At 43.3% G+C, this 19,042-nt stretch overlaps 2 protein-coding genes across 2 annotated transcripts in view; one reads left to right on the top strand and one right to left on the bottom strand.

Moving 5' to 3' along the window:
• mtus1a (microtubule associated tumor suppressor 1a) overlaps positions 1-12,397 on the top strand; it is a 30,815-nt gene extending 18,418 nt beyond the window's left edge. The window contains exons 7-15 of the mRNA XM_080841286.1: positions 681-907; positions 5,129-5,195; positions 8,686-8,900; positions 9,062-9,167; positions 9,275-9,348; positions 9,498-9,596; positions 9,812-9,928; positions 10,028-10,125; positions 10,698-12,397. Coding sequence (XP_080697412.1) covers positions 681-907; positions 5,129-5,195; positions 8,686-8,900; positions 9,062-9,167; positions 9,275-9,348; positions 9,498-9,596; positions 9,812-9,928; positions 10,028-10,125; positions 10,698-10,914 — 1,220 coding nt within the window. The 3' untranslated portion in view covers positions 10,915-12,397. The remainder of the gene's footprint in view (positions 1-680; positions 908-5,128; positions 5,196-8,685; positions 8,901-9,061; positions 9,168-9,274; positions 9,349-9,497; positions 9,597-9,811; positions 9,929-10,027; positions 10,126-10,697) is intronic.
• Positions 12,398-12,610: 213 nt separating this feature from the next.
• On the bottom strand, positions 12,611-17,438 carry pdgfrl (platelet-derived growth factor receptor-like). The gene is made up of 6 exons (XM_080840430.1): positions 17,314-17,438; positions 15,273-15,549; positions 14,992-15,143; positions 14,441-14,734; positions 14,106-14,242; positions 12,611-13,871 (listed from the first exon to the last, which is right to left on the bottom strand). The coding sequence occupies exons 1-6, from the start codon at positions 17,366-17,368 to the stop codon at positions 13,686-13,688; spliced, it is 1,101 nt and encodes a 366-aa protein (XP_080696556.1). The 5' UTR covers positions 17,369-17,438; the 3' UTR covers positions 12,611-13,685.
• Between the last annotated feature and the right edge of the window lie 1,604 nt (positions 17,439-19,042).

Below are 19,042 nucleotides of genomic sequence, written 5' to 3'. Positions count from 1 at the left end.
CCCCCCCCCCCCCCCCATTTAAGTCTGCTATTTTGGCAATGTCCAAGCCTGTCCTTACTATAATATTATATAATACCCCTGATGGAACAAGTTGCCCTCGGGGGCAATCCCACAGAGTTCAATATCAAGCCTCAAGCATACATGTAGGACTCTCCTGGAATACACGTCTATTTTCTTGTGTGCTGCATTTAGGCAGCCAATAGCTGTCGGGGGAGCCCAGACCTCGGCCTCACTTGCGCTATTTTGGGCTTCTCTCCTCATTAGTGGGATTCACACCATTATTATGCCCTGGTGTTGCATGTATAAGGCTGATGTCAATCAAAACCGCGTTGACACTGCTGTGCCAAAATAACAGTGCCCTGTCGGGCTGCAGTCGTACAGAGCGCAAGATTCAATCTGGCCATGGGAGTAATCTCATTCTCTGATCCGTTTAGTTCTGGTTCGAGGGAGGCTTCTACATGGGTCCTAACAGCGTTGTGAATCATCCTAATTACACTGTGGTGGGCAGTGGCTCGTGTCAATTTTACTGGAAGCCCCGTCATATTCTCTGTCCTGAGATTCACTGTAACTAGGCACCAAAGGGCTTGGTGGTAGGACTGGTAGGAGGGCAAACTGAATTTTTGTGCAAGAAGGAATAATGCTAAATGTGATCGGGACACTAAACCGATGCTCTCTTACAGTGGACAAGAACAACAAACAGAAGCCCACTGCCAGAAACCAGCAGCCGCAGCAGGTGAATGGGCATCGGGAGCCAGCGGCCCCTGTGAAGAAGGCATGCAGTGCGGAGTGTCATCAGGCACAGTGTGAGAAGAACACAAAGACCCTCCAGGATCTGAAGAGTGTCATTCTTGAAAGCAACCGCAGATTTGAGGCCGTCTCTGTCGTCCTGCAGCATTGTTTAGCAGAGGTAACCCCCCACCCAAACATCCTGTTTCAGTGGTTAAATCTGTTGTTTACTTAAAATGTCTGCCTCAAGTTTTGTTTGACATGTATTACTCATTAAAGTCCTATTGGCAGACTTCACATGCTAGCATGCTAGGATTGGTGATAGCGCTGCATGTGGGGGAGGAACATGTTTATCTGCCCCAGGTCTGGAGTGGAACATGTTTATCTGCCCCAGGTCTTTGAGTGACACTTCGCTCACTCCCACTGTTTGCATTGGCGGTGCTCTTCCATGGCTGAATGATTAGATCCTGGGAGGTGGCTTGAGAGTTGGCTCTGCAGCCGAGGCTTATATTGTCTTTAATGCCTCTGCTGTCTAACAACATGAAGCCATGTGTTTTTGGACATGTGTGCATTTCTCCAGCCTGTAGTGTCTTTAAAAACCATTGCTGTGGCATGAAGACCATATGCAATGACAGGTGTCATTAGAGCTCCAGGCTGGTGCAGTATTAAAGGAGCTGCCCTCGCTGTCCTGACAGGGAACACTTGATACCCCCTTAAGTTATTTTGGTCACCTTGCTCGGATCAAAGCTGGCAATAGAATAGGATTTGGTTTTAGAACACACACACACACACACACACACACACACACACACACACACACACACACACACACACATAATTTAACCGAGGGAGGTGTTCTTATTTAGACTCCAAATGGTACACTTCACCTTCACACTGTTTAGCCATTGAATATATTTGGCATGGATTATTTTACAGAGATTTGTATTATGTATAATTAATTAATCATCCTGACTTTTCCCTTATAACATGGGAAGGCAAGTATTGAAGAAAGGACATGCTTTTTCCCCACTCTTGAGGAGACCCTGAGTACTCAAGTCTGTTTATTTAAAACACCACCCCATTTAAGTACTAAGGCTTTCTGCCTCTGTCATTACTGACTGCAGGTTAGTAACATAGATATAAGGACAGGTCCATAAACAAGTACCCTAGATATAATGAGAGGCCCATAAACAAGCTGCTCATTCTCCCACCAATGTTCCATTTCACCCGAGAGCTCCCCTGCAAAAACATTCAAACATTTTTAGTATGAGATTCACCCAAATACAAAGGAAAGCGCCAGGTAGTTACTAGTTTAATATCACAAGGACCATGTAGTAATAATAATAATAATAATAATAATAATAATAATAATAATAATAATAATAATAATAATAATAATAATAATAATAATAATAATAATTCATTTTATTTTTAACGCACTTTTCATTCAAAGGAATCTGAGTGCCTGTGTGTGTTGTGTCCTTATTTGGTCCCCTGTGTGTGTGTGTGTGTGTGCGTGTGCGTGTGCGTGTGCGTGTGCGTGTGCGTGTGCGTGTTTGTGGACGCCAAACCCTAGAGAGGTGATAAACAGTAGAGATCCGGCTCTGTGCCTGGCCCCACCCATCCCGAGGAGTGGTGCAGGGGACGTCACATCTGCTCTTGTCTGCTCTGCCTAAGGACCCATGGGACACTGTTATCTGCCCCTGGAAATATGCTAGAGACAGAGAGCGGTTCAGGGGGGGTTTATCTGACATGTCTGAGAGCAAGTGCCTGTGTTGGGTCAGTGATGTACTCCAGAGGTCTGGTCTGGCATACATGCGTGAGTGTACACAGAAAAGACCGGATTTCACTGAGCATTATCTTATCCTTGGGCATATTATGTCATCCAGTGCATGTTGTTTGCTCACTGCCAACTATGTAGCTATGCAGCGTACGATAGCACTGCTGTTTTTAGAGGATTATTTTGGTAAATGTTGCAGCCAAGGCCCTGTACAAAAAGACTTTACATAAAGCTTTAGCTTTACTGGGCTAATGGAGAATAAGAGGTTGAATATCTTACACACCTTTCCTCTACCTCTTGGTGATGTTCAGATGCGTTGTGTGTTTTCACTTATCCCCTGTATGGTGGGGGAGGGTGGTGGATATAGCCTGCACCCTTCCCCCTACTTCTGCTGATATCCATTAGAATACATCAGAACCATAAATCACTTGGGTTTCAAATTAGTTTCAATGCCAGTGCCTCTCCAAAGATGTCTATATATAAGACTACACACGTGTGTGTGTGTGTGTGTGTGTGTGTGTGTGTGTGGTGGTCATATATATTGTTTGCTTTATTTGGGATTTTGATGTTGATCTTCTGCTATGATGTTCACAGAGGAATATACATTTTCAAGAAACTACTTTAAACCATTACAACCAAGCTACCTCAAAAGAACAGTTACCAACCAAGAAAGAATACCATTTAAATTGGGAAGTTGACTTTTCCCACCGGAACCTAAAACTGCTTCCCTATCCTCGCTACACGTCAAGTTTTACAGACACCTCTCTGGAGCTGGTTGTAAGAGATAACATGGCACATGTCGGTTAGTGAACAGTGTTCAGTGGAGGAATCCGTTCAACATTCATTATCCCAAGAATAGTAAGTGGGTCTTTGCCATGTTTGTGTGAGAATGTTCCAGCTGTTGCCTTGATATGGTTCCAAGCAGAGCCTAGTGTTCAGATGGGTGCTCTGTGCTGATTGCCATCGTTTGTTTGTGAAAGGCTGTCAGCAGGTTAGGCATGTGACCCTGGTGCATGAGGTACTCTTCTGTTGTTTGCCCTAAGACCTGTTTGTTTGTGTGGGCGGTTTGAGGTGTGGGAGACATCCTCTTACTCCTCTTACATCCTCTTTCTCCAATGCAGTGTTTTGTTTAAGCTTTCCTGCAATGAGTTGAAAGCTAACAAGACTTAAATGGGAGTCATTGCGTGGCAATTAACTCCTGTGTGTCTTAACCTAATTCACCACAAGGACATGAAAGAACAGAGATTCTAAAAGAGTCAACGGTCGAGCTAAATATATTGAATTAGGAGGCATGGGTTCATATTTTCCACTGATGGAGGTGGAGAGGCACTCCTTTCTTTTCCCCACGTGGGACCCTGAAGGTCCTCGCTGTCCTCTCAACCACCATGTCCCATTTCACTGAGAGCCACTTGATCAGCTTCACTGTCACACTCACTTAATATTTAAATATATATGTCCCCCTCACATTTGGCCACTGCTGGCCTATGCTTTGCTGAGACCCGTTCTCACAGCAGTCCGGTTGCAGAGACGGAACCTCCCCCCACAGTGCATAGCAGGCTCCTCCCCCCATCTGCCACTCCTTTAGGAGGAGTACGGTAGCAGCGTGCCACTGAACTGCCAGTGGTTGGAGGAGGCTGGGGACCAATAGGCAGTCTGTCAGCAGTGGTTTGGATGTGAGGCGTGCAGTCAGAGGTAGAGGTGCTGCTGCCTGCACCTGGGCTGTGCTGTGTGTCCCTCGGCAGCAGACAGCAGCCCGGGGAGAAAGCCAAACAGGCCTCAGAGCCATGGGCTGCTCCAGCAGCAAGGAGTGCCTTAGTCTCTCCTGCACTCGACCCAGGGTAACAGACATCCATTCTCTCTGCTTTATTATCTCTGTATTGATCTGTTTTTTTGTTCATGTGGAATATGAAGTTGTCAGTTCCTAGGCACAGACTATGTGTGACGTCTGTGATTTTTCTTTTAAGATTGAATATTGGTGTGTGTGCTTCTGGTAGAATTGTCAAATTCATTCATAATCTTATGCTGCTGGTCCTATGGAGTGGTGCTTTGCGAGTAGCTTTTTTATTTGATCAGTGAGAGCAGGAGAACGGAGCACTACTGTTGTTTTTGACTGTGAGGAGCACTGCAGTTGTGGGGACTGGCTCACCACCCAGAAACACTGCAGAGGGAAGGGAGGTTTGGGAAGGCAGAGATAGAGAGAGGGAAAGCTAGAGAGAGGGAGAGGGAGGTTTGGAAAGGCAGAGATAAAGAGAGTGAGAGAGGGGGAGATAGAGAGAGGGAAGGGAGGTTTGGGAAGGCAGAGAGAGGGCGAGGGAGAGAGGGGGGGAAACTGGGCAGTTCTTGCACCATTCTGGAGTATTCACCTAGTTTAAGAGGAAGCCAGCTTGGGGCTTCTGTTTAGACACTCACTGCTGTTCTCTGCCAACTGTCTATGGTTTATGGAAAAGAAAGATTCTCATTCTGGTATTTAATTTACACTTCTTCTATGTGGATACTGATACTCAGTGCAATATCTTTTTCCTGACTTTAGTCCCTGGCTCAGGGGCTTGTGCTACACATGTTTGGCTCTACAATATGAATATTAATTGTGACTTTTGTTTTTTTGTTTGTTTGTTTGTGCAGCGTGAAGAGTCCTTGAGGAAATGTGAGCAGTTGTCTGTGGAGCTTGTGAACCTGCGGGAGGATCTGGGTAAGAGTGGGCCACCGCACAGCACATCACATCACCACAACATCCCCACTGCCTGCACCACTGCAGCTAGGGCTAATCTGAGTGAGATAAGGGCTCTCCGTATAAGGGGGCCTCTCAGTTTGTTTTCCTTAATTGGTGAAACGGGCATTCATCTGTATGACCGAAGGGACAGAAAGCACTTCATGTATTTCCAGACCCCAGACGAGTCCCAGTCGCCTTGCTTGGCCTCTCACTGTCTTGTAATTAGATTTTCTCTCCTCCATTTAATTGTTCAGACAAGATGCACTGCTTAGCCATTGCTGAGCCCGGGATCAGGGATGGTTTGATGGGCTTCTTTTGTGAGGTTGGTTAATCGCTGGGAGTCGCTCCCTTGGGGGTCATTTAGAGTGCCCCCCTCCTTAAATAATAAAAAAAAAAGACAAACGTACCTTCAGCAGGAGTAGAGTAAGCGTCACTACAGCTGTTTGCTAAAAAAACATAAGCCTTTTTCAGGGCCTTAGTGGAGGACGCTCCAAATGTGGTTGTCATGGCGGCATCCCTCATATTGATGCATTAGGATGCTGAACAGGGAGGTTTAATGACTGTTGCATTTGGTGTCCTTCTCATTCCCCAGATGGCTGTGACACGTTTTTTAGTGTTCAATTAACACTTTCAGTATTCATGGGGTGATGGCAAAACCATTTTTTGTGTGACTGGGCGCACGTATTAGGACCGTAATGGCCAACACATGATTTTTCTTTCCATTTGTAATCTCTATGCTGCAGCTTATCTTTGCATTCCCAGCGCATGTTTAAGACCCTAGTGAGACCCCACTAAGAAGCCAGTGAATGTTTAGTCAAAGCCGGGTGAGAGAGTTCCCAAAATGTCTAGAATCTAGTGTGATTATAGAACTCTAGATTGTCCTGAGCTCCAGAACTCGGATCACACACACAGTATTTTGCTGAATCAGAGTTGTGGGGTCTGGAGATTCAGTCTCTTATCCAAATTGGTCAAATAAAGTTACCTACTGCATTAAAGTAATCCAGATCAATCAAAGGGCTGACTGCAGGTACTGCCAATGGCTATGAGGGTGCCTGTGTTTGGATGCCTGTGGTGCCAGTCTTGATTATTCCTGTGGTAAAAGCTTTAAGGCTTGGATTAATCCCTCACTTTGCTTTGCACACCTCTGCTTTTTACCACAGACTGTTACTATTCAATTAGCTTAGGCATGGAACAGTTGTATGACCGTTACAGTTAAACCTTCTTATAATCTTTTGAAATGTTAGGCTTTTGTGTTGTAGTACGTAGCTAAATCTGATTAACAGACTTCTGTTTGGATGAGAACTCAGATCTGACATTGAAACCTTTTTGCAGATGACCCTGGGTTTTGTGGTAGCTTATGTTTAAGAAATAAAGCACAGCCATTTTTTCTCACAATACATCAGCCAAATCAAATCATCAGCATTTCCTGCCCCCTCAACAAGATTAACTAAAAGAAGTTAGTCCACAGAACTGTCCAAGGTCACGGTCACATGTCTGCCCCCTGTGTGTTTTTAGTATTCTCGCCTTGGACCCCGAGATATCTGCACGTCGACCTCTTGTAGTTTTCATCCCAAGCGAATCTGTAAACGTCTCATCGTATCCTGAGTGCCCCTCGCTCAGCGGAGCCTTTATTTGAGTGCTGCCATCCATAGTGCTGACTGCACCAGCCCTCCACTGCAATATTCCACACGTCGCTCGGACAAGTTGCGACCTGGTTTCCCCTCTTCCTTCTGAAATAGGAATCTGGCTTCCCCCCAACGCTAATATATTTAATCCTGTCACATATTTTTCGTTATTGATGGTTGAATAGGTAGTCTGCTTAACAGAATGAATTCACACGCTAATAGAATTACCTCCTCTGCCTGATGCAATAAGTCAAAATAACTTGGACTCTTCTGCAGATGTGGGTGCACTCCTCCTATGATATAGGATCAGCCTATGCAGTCTTCCCCTTTTATACGCTGGAACAGTCTTTGTGCATTTGGTTGAATCCCTCCATGTGTCCATGAATGAAATAGTCAATAAGTATATATTTTGAGGCTTTTTCTCCCACTGCAGTATAGACGTCTGTGTTCAAATGCAGTTCTTTGAAATTACCATGTAAATGTGCACACATGGTGATTAGCTTTAAGTTGTTCTGAAGAAGTCATTTGAAGGTCAGTTTCTCTCGACATTTCTCAACAAATCCTCTCGAGTCTAAAGGCCATTGCGCAGTACTAGAAATTTCAGAATTTTAAACAGTTATTAATGCATCTGCTTTAAAAGTATTGTTTATGGGGGGCACTGTAGCTCTGGGTTCGAATCCGGCCCGATGTCATTTCTCCTGTCCACTCCTCATCTCTTCTCCCTCTCATTTCCTGTCCCACTTTTCACTAACCTATCAATTAAAGGCATAAAAAAGCCAAGAAGTATTGTTTACTTTGTTCTGACAACTGTAAATGTTGAAATGCTAACCGCTCTAATCAAAATGGCTTCTAAACCCTCCTTTGGAAGTCGGTATCTATTTTCCTATTTTGCTGAACTTATCCCACCTGGCTCTTGGTGGCAAGTGGCGTTGGATTGTGACACAGCTAACTGTGTCTGTCTGCCATGGTTGCCATGTACAGCTGTTGGTCTTGGGCCTGACATTACATCACCCACCTAGCTTCTGCAATCCATCAAGACAACTGCAGAGTTTGGTCAGGCGATCTTTCAGAATGGGTGCTTTGACATGCAAGGGCTGGGTCCAGCCAGACTGCTAATCATTTATAAGAGGAGTCGTTTAGTGATCGGAAGGTTGCTAGTTTGAATCCCAACTCTGCAGTGTCCTTGTACGTCGCTTTGGATAAAAGCGTCTGCTAAACATTGTTGATGTGTCAACTGTGATTAAGGTCTGGTAAAAACAAGGGGACAGTCAACTGTATGTCTACACATTTGGTTGCTTTTGCAAGCAGGAGCAATGATGTCTGTGTTGTTTCAGGATGCTAAGCCACAACTGCTGCCAGTGATAATGAGACTTTATAGGTTTAGAAATGTTTAGGGTAGAATGGTGGTGTCAAAATGTTGAGCCTTGGGAAACTGTGTAGCCTGTTGTTGCATATCAGTCTGGCCACAATCAGTATATACTAGTCTATCTTTTCCTGATTGTATTGCAGCATTATCCTTGAATATTACATTTACATTTAGTCATTTAGCAGACGCTTTTGTCGAAAGCGACGTACATATTATGTAATGAAGATGTTGTTGCTCTAAACCTTGCTTGCCATTGGAGTTACTCTATTGTGTAAGTGTTGAAGGCATAGGTGCAGAAAACCTTGCTTGTCATTTGTGTTACTATGTAGGTGATATTTACACAATTTGTTGTGGTGTGTAAGGGTGTGGAAGAACCCCTTACAGTTTTATAGAAGGCTAACTTTGGTGATGGAGGTTCACCTGAGGCTGATTGACTTGTCTCTCCCTCATATTGACGCTGTAGATGTTTCCTTCACAGTGAACTCCTCCCAGTCCCGCGAGCGTCTCGAGCGGGAGAAGGATGAGCTGCGAGGGGCCTTCGATGGCGTCCTCCAGAAGCTGCAGGAACAGCACCGCAGTGACCTGGTTGACCTGGAGGAGAGGCTCAGGACCTTCTACTCGAACGAATGGGAGATGGTCCACCAGGTGTACCAGGAAGAGGCTAACAAGTGCAAGGCCCAGATGGAACAGCAGGTGAGCGGGAGGGATGGCTCACTACCTTGGCCTTCTGCTCTGTATTTATGTGAAATATTTCCTTCATATTGGTGTTTTATGTGCACTGAAAATAAGGGGAGGTGTGGAAACAGCCAGGAAAATGTCAGTATCCATCATAACCTGATTTTTTGTTCTTGAAGCTGGAAAGTTTAAGATTCAAGCATGAGGTTTTGAGGAAAGACCTGGAAGCCAGCCATGCTGAGAAGATGGAGAGCATCACACAGCAGTATGAGCAATCTTTAGAAGGTAAGTTATCTGGATATTTAGTCAGTTTCATATTTTTGGTCTTTGTGTGATCAGAAATAGGAAGGACAGTTCTGTGATTCCATTCTACTACTAATTTGTGTTTTCAGAGCTCAGGAAATCCCATGAAGCAGAAATGCAAACATTGGATAAAATGCTGAAGGAGACTAAAGTTAATTTAACGGTAGGTGATTCATGTCTGAATATACCTAAACCATATCTCCTTGGACAGTTAAGACACATTGCACAAAGGGTCAAAATGTTTGAGTTTTCTTTCCTTTGATTAACGGAATGATGTATTTGGTAAATTAGCTCATGACTAATCTGTTCCAGGGTCAAATTGAAGAGCTGAGAACGGAAAACAGTGCTTTAAACGAAAAACTTCAGGTTGTAGAAAACGAGATGTGGAAGGAGACGACGGGTGATAGTCAGGTAACAAAAGCATACACTTCCCTCTGCTGACATCATATAGACTAGAAAAATGTTCTCCGATAACAAACTGGCAGCAGGTGGGGAAAGGATCGGGAAACGACAGCAGGCCAGAATCCAACCGGTGTCCCCGCAGGCATTGTAGCCCGTAAATTGGGGGCTTATTGGCTCGTGCCACAGTGCCCCCCGAAAAAACCTCTTTTACCGTGTGGTTTCAGGCGGACTCCCACTCTCTGTATCTGGAGCAGGAGCTGGAGAGTCTTAAAGTGGTGCTGGACATCAAGAATAAGCAGCTCCATCAGCAGGACAAGAAACTTATGGAGATGGACAAAGTGGTACGAACCTTTACTCACACAGAGCTGCTTTCTTGCTCTTTAAACCACATCACACATTTGTCATTAAGACTATTTTTACTTTTTTATTTTTTATCTTAGCTGGAGAAGAATGTGAAACTTGGTGAGTCTCTGCAAAAAGTTCAGCAGGAGAACGAGGACTTCAAAGCAAGGATGAACAAGCATATGGCTTTGTCTAGGTAAGTCTGCCTGTTTGGCTTCTATACCCCCCCCCCCCCCCCCCCCCAAAACAGAAACATTTACTACATAACCTTTATGCCTCATTATGCAAAGCACCTCAATGTGAATAGTATTAATAAAGGGTCATCATTCAATCAATCAATCAAACTTTATTTGAACGGCGCATTTCATACCAGGAGCTAACACAATGCGTCTCACAGAGGGGGAAATGGGGGGTTACAAACACTTGTAAAGACTTTCCAGATATAAATAGGAATGACGTACTAACCACACCGGCATCATTGTCACTGTAATAGAAGGTGCCCTAGGCTAGTCTAATGTAACAGTTAGTTCCATGTTTTGAGGTTGGGTTAAGTGCTCATCTGAAGGAGAAACTTGACCCTGGAGGCCTTGTATTGCTTACATCTAAACTCTTTGAAGCTTGTAGGTGCTTTCAGAAATAGCAGGTTGATTTGATGTTTTGACTAAACTGGGCTCGCTGGGCCACACAATGTTTAAATGTTGTGGCACTTGGGCTGTTCTGTCTAGTCTATTAGGCAGTAATCAGTACTGTTTTTGTTCCCTCTTTCAGGCAACTGTCCAGTGAGCAGTCAGCACTGCAGGAGTCTCTTCAGAAGGAGGCCAAAATGAACCATCGCCTCTCCATGGAAAATGAAGAGCTCCTGTGGAAATTACACAATGGTGACTTGGGCAGCCCCCGCAAGCTGTCGCCCCCCTCACCCTCCATGCCCCTGCAGTCACCCCGAAACTCTGGCATCTTTTCCAGCCCTCCTGTTTCACCCAGATAACACCGGCTGAAGGCTTCCATGAAGCACGCTACCTGTGACTCAGAGTTTTTATATACTATACCAAAGGCTATATTAGCTACACAGGGGTTACTTTAGCCCTGTTATCCCAAGAAGACATTTCCAAAAATGGATGTACAGACAGCTGTAAAGATGCGTGTATTGCACAGAAGCACTTACCAGTGTGGATAACTCTTCTCTGCCTTTCTTTTTTGATGTATGGAGGGAAAAGGACATCTCAGGTGTGAACATTTGTTTTCTGACTACCTTGAGTGAGGTCATTTGAAATCCCTGAGAAGAATGACCTCATCACCACCTTTCTGACAGTCAGACTGCCAAAGTCATGCTCCTCTGGCAGGTTTGTAGGTGGTTTAAATCAGTGTAGTTTTGCCATCATTAGATTAAGTTTTCTGCCTCTCAATATTTTCAAAACTTCACAGATTTAGGGCACAGGGAATCTAAAGAAATGTATAAAGGAATGTATAACGGGCAGAAACACTAACCGTGGTAAATGATTCACACTTCTATCTTAAGAACTTTCTTACTGAATACTGAAGATGCCGAAGGTGCATTTAACTGTCCACAGGTCCTCTTAACCACTACAGAGAGAATCTGCGTAAACGCTGTTGTGCTTCTCCTTCCTGGATACTTTAACTTTTTCTATGCCATAAGATCAAACACTCAGTGCCTGCTGACTGTGAACCTCTCTAGAGCTTTCAGAGGTTTTGACGGGTCTTAACCTCTTGTGCTCCGGACAGAAGTATCATGTACAGCTCTACCAAAATGTCTGTACAGACCTGCTATTGCTGATGTGAATGTAGTTAGTGACGCGGTTTCGAAACTCCTGTTGAATATCTTCACGTGTCCTGGTAGCGGTTGCTGCGCTTTTTGCCCCTCTGTGACGTTCTCCACAGTACAGTGATGCGATGCGAAGGGAAACCTAGCCATAGGCTCATGATTAGAGACAGTCAGCGGTGAGATCTTTCAGCAGACGGTTGTTTGTGAAGGGGCTACTGGTCAGGAAATCATGAGGGCCCTCCACTCAATTAAGAACTCTCAGTGATTGATTAACAGTGATTACATTGACAGTGTAATGCATCGTCATCAGTAACTTAACTCTTCACCATGGCATATCTCCCCTCTGAGTTTTAGTTTTTCTCTGTTCAGATGTATTCATGACCATGGGACCAGTGTATCTGACTGTTTAAGCATGGCGGATGGCCTTGAGAGCATCTCCCCTTTTGTACAAAGAGTATTCTCCTACTGCAGCTTTAAGAGATTGATGTCATGGCAGTGTAAATGTGTGACTGCAAAAAGAGAGAGAGAGAGTGTGTGTGTGTGTGTGTGTGTGTGTGTGTGTGTGTGTGTATTTTAAGTGTGTCCCTTGAGTATGTTTTCCTTTAAAGTAACCATATGGAAGTGATTTTATTCATGTGACTGAAATTCTTTTAAAATATGCAATTAATAAAGTTACACCTACATGTTTCATCTGATGTCAATTTACGTTTGTAATCCTAGCCTGAACCACTAGGGGCACTTGTGTAACTAATCTGCCTAGACTGGAAACTTGGCTCCTTGGCTATCTCCAGTGAACCCACATCATGGTTTCCACATCGCTGTTGCCCATATGAAGAAAAAAAAAACAAGTGAATACAAAACGGTTATCTCCAAGAGACTTCAGATACATGTGAATTTATATTTGATATTTATTTATTGGAAGACAGAAGAGGAAAAGCAGAGAGAACATTCTTGAAGTGTGGACTAAAATAAGCTGTGGAGGCGCTCTGCACATTCCACATATGACTCATTAATGGCAAGGCAGAGAGTTTTTCACATCTGTGGACAGGTGATGACTGGTTTAACTGAGAAACAAATGTTTTTACTAAAAGTGGTAGTTTTATTTATGCCGCAGTAATGTTTCCGATCATTAAAACAAGGAATATTCAGGAAAACCAGTATATCTCTTATGCCTGGGACACAAATAGAACCCTATAGAAGAAAAGATTTAACAATAAATTGTTTTAATTTCACAACACTTTAAGGTCATTCCACGCCAAATCACCAAGAGCCTTCAAATCACGTCGTGGATTTTCATGAAAAACCTCAGTTAAATGTATTTTATTAATGTAATCGTGCGTCTGAATGCACACATGTGTAACCTCACCAATGCCTCAAATCATAATGTAATGACAACTGGGTGTATAAAACCTCTTTCAGATAAGGTCCACTGAATTTTAACTTTATTTGTGTTCCAAAAACCATATAGCGATGAGATCAAGTAAAACACAACAAACCTGCATGCAAACAACAATGTTTACACATCTTGGGCATTTCTTAGCATTTAATTCTTTTATGTACGTAATTGTTGTAGAATTAGATGTCTCAGACTGTTTTGCATTGATGGCAACCAATAAGCAGGTCCCACAGTTCATTAGAACATTACAAGTCGATCTCAAGTGGGAATCGAGTTCTGTTGGGGAAAGCCTGTCTGTCTTAAGAAACTAAAAAGGAAAAATTGCTCTGTAGTCAGAACTAGTAGACCTATGCAAGTAGCACATATGATCAAAATCTGAGAAAGAAACCAGAAATATTTATCCCAAACAACTATGCTTTTCTTTTTTGTTGCATGTTTGAAAGTCTTTCATGACATAAATCAAAGAGCAGTAGATCAGTGGAATTAATGAGTTCCTTTTTTTATCAAGTTTAATGATCATCTGTATTGATCTGTATTGTATTTTCATTGATCTTCTGTAGATTAGAAATAGTCTACCCATTTAGTTCATGCTTATAGACACAGAGGTCTCCCCATGCTTGTTCTTGGCTGTGCAGATGTATCTTCCGAGGTCAATGGTTGTCTCCACGTCCTCGACAGTGATGACACTCTGGGAGATGCGAGTTGTGTAGCTTACCTCCCTGTTTATGAGCCGCCACTCATTATGGATGAACACCGGGCGCATATCCTAAACACAGCAAAAGAAACTTACATTGAGTGGGTAACTGAAATTATGGGATACTGATCACCAAGGCCAGTTAGATGAGAAATCATAGGCGCATTCTAAATACTCCTTCACTAAATCTGAGGGTCACTCTTAGTACAAGAGACATTAACAGCAGCACAATGATTTTAAACGTTAACCTGTGACAGAAGACATGTTTGTTATTGATTTTTTTTTTAATGACCCAGTTCCTCTAACCTGGCCTGGGAACTTCCAGTTGAAGCCCACGTCGACTTCTGGCTCTCCCAGGACTGTGCATGTGATGTTGAAGTTGTCCCCGGCACTCACACTATCAGCTGAGGCCTCCAGTGTGACATAAGGGGGTCCACTGGGAACTGGGAACACAAGAAGGGGACAATATGACACACAACTCATTCCAGACAGATGACCAAACATGAAATAAAGATGCCATTGCTTCTGATATGATTGTTACATTAGTATCCATATCTCATATAGTGTGGACTTTTATTCACCTTATTTATGCATTAAAATGGTAACCTGGTGACCTTACATACAAGATCCTGAGGTCTTACCCTCCACATAAAGAAGCATGTACTTAGTAGAGATCTGAGGCGTGGATCTGGTGGCGGCTTTGCAGTAGAATGCCCCCTGGTCCTCGGGACTGGGGCTCCGCAGGACGAAGCCTTTGGTTGGGTTGTAGGAGATCTGGGTCCCATCCACCTGGATCTCCTCAGGCGGCACCTCTCTGTGCAGGGACACCTCAGCGTTGGGGCTGCTCACCCGGCAGGGCACCATGGCAGGCTGGTCGGGTCGCATGTAGACAATCTCAAAGTGTATCGGTGACGGGACAAAAAGCTCATCTTTGTCTGGACAGGGAGAGTGCCAAGTGGAGAGCTGTTAAAGAACAGCATATTTTAAAGAAAACATTCCTGCAATGTCCTGTTCTGGACAGTAATTACCATGGCAGGTACAATGGTCAATGTAACAGGGAAAGGGGGAGTAGGAAAATAGGGACTGGGATGACAGCAATACAAAGTTTCACCAAAATAATAGCAACAAATTGCAAAGATTCTGATCGTATGAGAAATCCAGTCAGCAATGGAATTACCATGGATACACTCACCAGTGAAATAGATGTAAGAGGATGAAGTACGGTCTGGGTCTTTATTACACTCATCTCCATCGCACAGAATGGGCCAGCAGCTGTACTCCCCAGTGTCAGCAGCTGAGGGCGCCGTCAGGATCAGTTGACCAAACTTCTCCTGTTGCTTGATGCTGAGGTCCAAAACAAACACGTTAAATATTGGTGTGCACCACCATTGCTCAACACGGGTCAACTTGTCAATGCAAGTCAATGATACAGATGAACTGAATCACAAACTAAAGTCTGAGGCATAGGCTTACGTGAGTCGAGTATCATTGAAAGTGTCCAGGTAGGAGGGATAGGCCCAGCCAATCTTGCTTCCCTTGCATCGAAGCTCAAGGGTTTTCCCAGGACTTTGGCTCAGTGTCTCTCCGAGCCGCAGGAAACGACCCTTGTCCAAGACCTGCGTGAGGATGGACCCGGCCTTGCCACTCTCCTTCTCCTTCAGTTTGGTGTGCCTGACTTTCGTCCTCTTCCGCCCAGGCCTGATGCGGTTCTCACTTAGGTCCTCTTTGCGCTTTGGTTGCTGGCAGACACCTTCGGAGAAACGGTAAGATTTCTTTACACAGAGAAAATGTCCAGCAGAGAAAACATTTGCAAAAATACTAAATGTTGGGAGTGCTTTGTAGAAAAGCAGATGAACTGGACATGTTTGGGTTTGTCTGTAGTTATTTTAAGAGAAAGTGTCCATATGTTGAGACCGTTAAGTCATTACTTATTACTTTTTGTGTTAGGACAGTCACTCATGCCTGTGGGATGTAATATTAAAAATGGTCAGTGACCTTTTATTTTCTGTTATTGCCAGGAGAAATTTCTGAAAAAAATGAGAGTTATAGAAATCACAAAAGCACTGAAAACCACAATAATTATCACTCGATTATAAGCCTATAAGTGGTAAGCTGGTAGTTTTGGGCCAGACTTGGAAAGTTTAGAATATCTGTCTCTCCACCAGTTCACTACATTCATTTAACTACAAAAAAACAGATAGCAGATCATGCCTGTGTGCCACATGGTAGGTTGGCCTGAACTAAAGTTCCTTTTTGAGAACATATGCCTTTGATTTCACAGCTTCACCAGAGAGAGAGAGAAAAAGAGAGAGAAGAAGAGAGGGACAGCCTCACCAGAGAGAGAGAGAGAGAGAAGGAGAGAGGGGGCAGCCTCCATCTGGAAAACTCCTCCATTTTCAGTTTCCAGCTGTGTAAACACAAATGCTAGAAATATTCTTCCTGGTCTTTGGACCAGCTAGTAATGGCAGACTTTCAGTTAACATCAGCAACATTACTGTGCAGATCTTGGATATTTTAAGGGCTGGATGTCACGGACATTCATCTATCATGGGCTTTATAATATATCCAAGATCCATAATCCAAACATCTTTTCTGAAAGAAATGAGATGAGAAGTTTCATACCAAAACAAAAAATAATCTCTAAAAAAAAATAATCTGGTTGCTCAACTGTTTAAAAAAATAAATAAATAATGTATTTAACCTTTATTTAACATACAATATAGTTACATACAATATAGTTACAGACAGAAACACAAAAGAAGAAAAGTGTCGTGGTCAGGTACATTAAAAACATTTACATCTTAAAGACTCTGTCTCATGTTCTTTATTTTGAGTTTAAAAGCATAAAGCAAGATGAAATAATTTAGTTTCAAGACCTTTTGCAACATATTCCACGCCGAGGGAGCAGAATACACAAAAGCCTTCTTTCCCATTTCCATATGGGCATTTGGGATAGTTAGCATAAAGAAGTACTGCGAGCGCAAAGAGTATTTGCCGGCACTTTTCTGACTGATTAGGACACATAGGTAGTATGGGAGCAGACCAAGAATTGCCTTGTATAAAGGTGTACCAGTGACAGAGCCTACGAGTGGCCAGAGCAGGCAAACTGTTGCTCAATCCTTTGGGAGAGGATTGAGAACTGGATTGAGAACTGTTGCTCAATCCTGTGGGAGATTTTTCATGGAATTTCAAATTTACAAAACTTTCTTTGAGTCGCTTTCACTAAAACAACAAACATGAGATAAATCTCTTCTGACCACGTTCCAACTGTTACATAATTGACAACCCGCCCTGGCGTTCCTCTGTTCCTCTCCCACTCCACAGCCCTCGGTCTGCATTCCCAACACACTTCAGATGATCCTGATACTCCAATCCAACCCACACACCATCCTCTTCAAAAGTACAACAGGGAAATCAATACTTCAAGAATTCGAGAGAGCGAGAGAGAGAGAGAGAGAGCGAGAGAGAGAGAGAGAGAGAGAGAGAGTAGCGAGGGGTGAAAAAGTAATCTCACCAGTCTGCAGTGCCAGAAGGAGCCCCCCAAGAGTGAGGAGGACCAGGAGCTTCATGTCTGCGCTGGGAGCCGACAGAGGGGAAGAGCCACGGAGGGAATGCCAGGAGGGACGCAGCAGAAGGAGCAGTGCAGGAAACTCAATGGGCTCCCTTCCCCCCGACGCTGCATCCCAATACAGAGGGGCAGATTATGTGCCTCTCTAGCCATGGACCTCATTCCCCCTGTTCTGTTGTACTCTGCTGCCATCTTGTGGGGAGAGTGAGAAGAGAAAAGAAGGAATGAATATTTTCTCATCCTGAGAAAAAAGACAGCTGTATATAAATCATGGAATGCATTTTGCCAGCTCACGAGTACACAATCCCCCACCCCAACCCGTCCTCATTATTTGATTACACTGTTTGTCCAGGTAATCCTCCAAGGCACTGCTAACTGTATGAAGAGCTTCAACACATTTGAATCTCATGCATTTAATAGAATAGATTAAACAAACCTCTGAAAGATCTTCATTCCTTCTTAAAGGTTGTTATTTGTTCTTTGTTCAGAGTTTGCTAATAGGACTACTTTTAGTAGCTAAATATGGTCACAACCACAACAACTACATTCATGGTAGCATGGGAGACAGATTTACTGCCGCTGTCATTCATTCATTTTGACTAATTGCCATCTTATGCATCATTTAACGATGCGTTTAATCGTTGATATCCATGGATAGACACCTTTCTTGTGCCTTTTTGTTTGGCAGGATCAAACTTTAAATTCTTACTTTTGCTGGACAAAGGATGGCGACCTATTCTGTTATCTCTTTATGATCATGACAACCAGATCTTGAATTCAATCTTTAATTTTGTTTCTAAAATTTTCGATTTCTTCGACTACTACAGTCTATTTCATTATTACAGTACATGAAATGCCCTGTATTGTTATTCCTAGGCTTCTTATTACACTGCATGAAATGCCCTGTATTGTTATTCCTAGGCTTCTTATTACAGTGCATGATGAAATGCCCTGTATTGTTATTCCTTCGTTTCTTATTATAGTGCATGAAATGCCCTGTATTGTTATTCCTAGGCTTCTTATACTTCTTATTATTCTTTGTACCGATTTCTGCGATTAATTCAGCTCGAACCACTTAACGTAGAAACTTCATTCAAACTTTGTCGCGTAGGTCTTGTAAACGACACTTATGCTATGTATTTTTCATTTTTCTGAACTTTATACTTTTTAAGATATTAAAGAAAAACTAATACAAATTTTCCCATTGACTTACATTGGGCCATTATGACATCATAGTAGGGTCATTAAACTGGCTTGCACCTGTGCTTCACTGACACCTGCACCAATGTTCCAAGGCTCCTTTTTCTCTCTGTCCCTTTCCGTTCAACTGTAACTAGGAAATATTAAGACACCTTCCATACTCTACTTTCTCTCACACTCCATCTCTCTGCTTCACTCTTTTTTCTCTCCTTCTTTCGATATGTTCCCTCTTCACTCTCTCTTTACTGTCTTTATCCAGAGCCACTCTTGTTCACTCTTCTCTCCTTTCTACTTTCTTTCTTCCACTCTTCTCTCCTTCTTTCCTTTCTTCTTTCATTCTTCCACTCTTCTTTCCTTCTTCCTCTCTTCTTTCCTTCTTCCACTTTTCTCTCCTTCTTCCACTCTTCTTTCCTTCTTTCACTCTTCTTTCCTTCTTCCACTCTTCTTTCCTTTCTTCTTCCCTTCTTCCACTCTT

Source organism: Sprattus sprattus (genome assembly GCF_963457725.1).
Source record: "Sprattus sprattus genome assembly, chromosome: 6".
Classification (NCBI taxonomy): Eukaryota; Metazoa; Chordata; class Actinopteri; order Clupeiformes; family Clupeidae; genus Sprattus; species Sprattus sprattus.
This window is presented reverse-complemented; position numbering and strand designations above follow the sequence as displayed.